Source organism: Caretta caretta, chromosome 2 (assembly GCF_965140235.1).
Source record: "Caretta caretta isolate rCarCar2 chromosome 2, rCarCar1.hap1, whole genome shotgun sequence".
Taxonomy (NCBI): domain Eukaryota; kingdom Metazoa; phylum Chordata; order Testudines; family Cheloniidae; genus Caretta; species Caretta caretta.
In genome coordinates this window covers 3,269,247-3,272,947 of record NC_134207.1, presented here as the reverse complement: position 1 = coordinate 3,272,947, position 3,701 = coordinate 3,269,247, and the positions used below count along the sequence as shown (strand labels likewise).

Sequence of the window (3,701 nt, the reverse complement as noted above, 5' to 3'; positions counted from 1 at the left end):
CAGGGGGACCCCGAGGCTGGGGGCGCTCAGGGCCCGGGGAGGGGTGGCACGGCCTGGCCCAGGGGGACCCCGAGGCTGGGGGCGCTCAGGGCCCGGGGAGGGGTGGCGCGGCCTGGCCCAGGGGGACCCCGAGGCTGGGGGCGCTCAGGGCCCGGGGAGGGGTGGCACGGCTTGGCCCACGGGGATGGATTTACTAGCACAGTGTATAAGCAGCCGGGATGCCAAGTGCGGCTCAAGCCGGGTGAGGGGTTCCAGTCTCTGCCCGCTGAGCCCCAGGCGCTGGCCAGACAGCCCAGCCCAGCGGGGCAATGGGATACGTGCCCCGCTGCCCTGCACCCCGGGCCTGGCGGCTCCCTTCTGCGCCCAGGGCGAGTCCCAGCCACCGCGCCTCGTGCCCCGGCTGAGGCCGCCCTAGGTCCCTGCGCGCCGATGGGCTGCGATGACTCCTCCGTGCCAGCAGGGGGCGCCAAGGCAGCGCTGCCTGTGTCCGGGCACAGAGCGCGCCTCTCTCGGCTGACTCCCCGTGCGCCGCTCTAGCCCAGGCCTCGCTCGCCCGGGCGCCCGCCTGTTGCCGGAAGTGCGGTGGGGGGGGCCGGTGAGCGCGGAGCGGCCGGTGGCCGTGCGGGGGGGCACTCTGGGGGTCGGGGGAGGGGGCGCCCGGAGGGGAGGGGGCGCCGGCCCGGGAGCGCGTGCGGGGGGGGGGCGCCCGGAGGGGAGGGGGCGCCGGCCCGGGAGCGCGTGCGGGGGGGGGGGGCGCCCGGATGCGGGGGCGCGTGCGGGGCGGGGGGGGGGGGAATGGCCGTGAAGTTCTCGCTCCCTAGGCGGGTTTCCCAGCTGGGGGCTCTGCCCTTGGCCCAGGCAGTTGCTTTGCTGTGTGAACCCCGCAGCCGTGTCCTGCCTGGGCAGGTGGAGCTGGGGCTCAGCCGCCGGAGCCGGGCACTGCTCAGCCGCTGGAGGGAGGCTGCCTGCCAGCCCCCAGTAACCTGCTCTCTCCTCTCTTCTCCCTTTCAGGCTGGATAAGGCCTCTGCCCCCATGGCCGGCCGGCCTGCTGAGTGGAGCACGGCTCTGCCCAGCCTGGGGCTGTGCGCCGTGTGTCTGTGCTCAGCTGTCCGCACCTTCCAGGTGAGAGCGATGGCCGCAGGGCTCAGGGCCGGGCGAATGTGCCCCTCTTACCGTGGACCTGCCCAGGTGGCAGCTGTGCGCGGCTGCTCCTGTTTTCCCACCTGACGGAGACAGGTCTTGTTAAAGGAAACTTTCAAGGCAGAGAACAAATCAGCACACTGCGCGCTAGTGCTGTGGCCTAGCGAAAGGCCATCTGCGTTGTCTCTCATTCGCTTCTGGCTGCCCCCATATTTACTGGACCAACAGATTTACAGGCCCAAGGATAACTTACCAGGTTTCTTCCCGCAGCAGTTGATTGAAAGTTAGTTTGATGCTTACAGGTGTCAAGAGTCTGAAAAGGAGGCCTGGGGCCCGAGTTCAGCGTGTTCTGGTCTACCAGATGAGTCCTTGGTTTCTTGGCAGCATACCTGCTTCACCAGCTCTAGATCATTTTTTGGTAGAAGCTGGGGGAAGGATGAGTCTGTTTGTGAGCGCAGGAGGCGGAGTCAGTGTCTCTGGGGCTGGGGAATCTGCTTTGGGGATGGGCAGTTGTCAGTGGAACAAAAGGGGTTTCACAGTCGCACTACAGGTAGGAAGGAACACAAGCAAAGACTTTTTTCTTAATGGGCCTTTGTGAGGAGCCATGTGTGAAGGAAGCAGCGGAGCTGTGAAGGGTGGACTCCCACTGACAGCGTGATGCAACTCTGGGTACCAGTCAGGGGGCATGGATCCTCAGGCTGTTACTCTGGGTGTCCAAGCTATTGCTTTGTGTCTGTTCTGCTGAGTTCCCTGTGATTGTGGCCTGCGGCTCATTGCTTGCCTCTGTGTGTTTGTAGATAAATCGCGGGGCTGCGGCAGGGTTTCTCCTCCAGGCCGTGGCAGCACTTGTGGGAGCAGTTGGCTTCTTCTGGACACCTCTTGGGCTTACTTTGGCAGCAGATTCCCAGTCTGGTACCTGGGTCTCCACCGTCATTGGCCTCCCTTTGCTGGCTTTTGGATTCCACTGGCTGAACGGCGACCACTCCACTGCCAACATCCTCCTGGGAGGAGCCCTGCTGCTGGCCACGGGCTTGGAGTACCTCACTGAAGAGGGCAGGGCCATGGTTGCCCAGTCTGTCACCGTGGTGGCCTCCATCACCATCCTCATCCTTTCCATTTTCACCATGAATTTCTATGGGATACTGGGCAGCCTGGTGTTGAGCACAGCTGGCCTCCTGTCTGGGGTGAAGGTGGAGAGATTGCTCGTGTTGAGGAAGGAAGCCGTCCTCAGCTGTCTCCTGGCAGCAGGAAATTTGGCATTTCAATGGGCCTTACGGACACAGCACCTTGACCTGGATTGATTTTATGTAGGACTGACCTGTGGCGTTCTCAGTGTGGTCTGTGGCTGCCGTCAGCCTTGGTGCAGAGGTTACAGCTTCCGGCATGCAATGTGACCCGGGCCCTTGGACTGTAGAGTTAACCTTCATGTTTACAGCCGCTGTCTGATCTACATTAGCGCACTGGGTGCAGCCCTCAGGCTCCAGGTAAGTCTCAGCAGCAGCTTGTCTCTTGGGTAACTGATTGATGCCGGATGAGAGGAAGATACCAAAGATCGGAGCTGTCATGTTTGCTGCTGTTCCTTGAAGTGGGCCCCGATAGGGCAGAAATACACCCAACCGCTGCTCCAAACTGCTTTGAATTTCTTCTTTGGTCTCTGGGGTGGGGAGAAGAGGCAGGGTGACTATGGAGCCCTCTTAGAAGCCGGCTGGTTCAATACCCCCAGCCTTCCAGGACGAGTTACAGGCCGCCCAGGGAAGAGGCTGGCTGTTCCATCATAGGCTCAAGGGAACTGGTGACAGAAAGGACCTGCCAGTCCGTTTCCCAGCAGACCATTGCATGATACTGTTGCAGACTGAGAGAGTGCCTGGTCCCGCGTCTCCAGCACTTCCCTTGGGAGCCCATTCCTTAAGCAGATGGAGCTCAGGGTATTGTTCCTGCCAACCAGTCTACATTTACTTTTGCTTAATTTCATTCCAGGCATTAACAGACTCTTTTGAATTTACGGGTATTAAATTCAGGGAACTCCAATTTTTTTCCCGCCCCAATATTAACTCAGCCCCTCTGCAAGAATAATGTTGTTATTGAGCCCTTGGCACTTTTCACCATCGAAGTGCTGTAAGTGCTACCAGTGGCCTGTAGTGTCTTGGATGTCCCATGATAACTTGCTGTCATATAGTTCTGATTGCCTTGGGAACTGCACCCTTGAATGTCCTGACTATTATGCTTGTAAAGCCTTGAGCACTAGCTGATTTTTTTTACATTTAATTTCCTCACTTGAAAGGGAAAATAAAAAAGTGAGACCAGATGAAATAAAGCATTTTCCACCCGGTGCATGTGTTCCCATGGAGTTGCACGAGCACGCTGGCTGTCTCTGTCTGCCTGGGTGATTGCTGGAGGGAGTGCTGCATGGCCATAGCTCTCTGGATAGACACAAGTGTAACCCAAGAGTGCATCCTCATAAGGAAGCTGGCCTGGCCGCTGTGCTGTGTTCACTTGCTTCTCCTCCAACACTTGGCAAAGCCAAGTCCTCATTGGAGACCCTATAAGACGGTTTCAAACC

At 59.6% G+C, this 3,701-nt stretch overlaps 1 protein-coding gene across 1 annotated transcript; it reads left to right on the top strand.

The window, feature by feature from the left end:
- The first annotated feature begins 218 nt into the window (after nucleotides 1-218).
- On the top strand, nucleotides 219-3,472 carry TMEM276 (transmembrane protein 276). The gene is made up of 4 exons (XM_048837262.2): nucleotides 219-241; nucleotides 461-595; nucleotides 1,012-1,123; nucleotides 1,939-3,472. Exons 1-4 carry the CDS (start codon nucleotides 219-221, stop codon nucleotides 2,440-2,442), a joined length of 774 nt encoding a protein of 257 aa, XP_048693219.1. The 3' UTR covers nucleotides 2,443-3,472.
- Nucleotides 3,473-3,701: the final 229 nt, after the last annotated feature.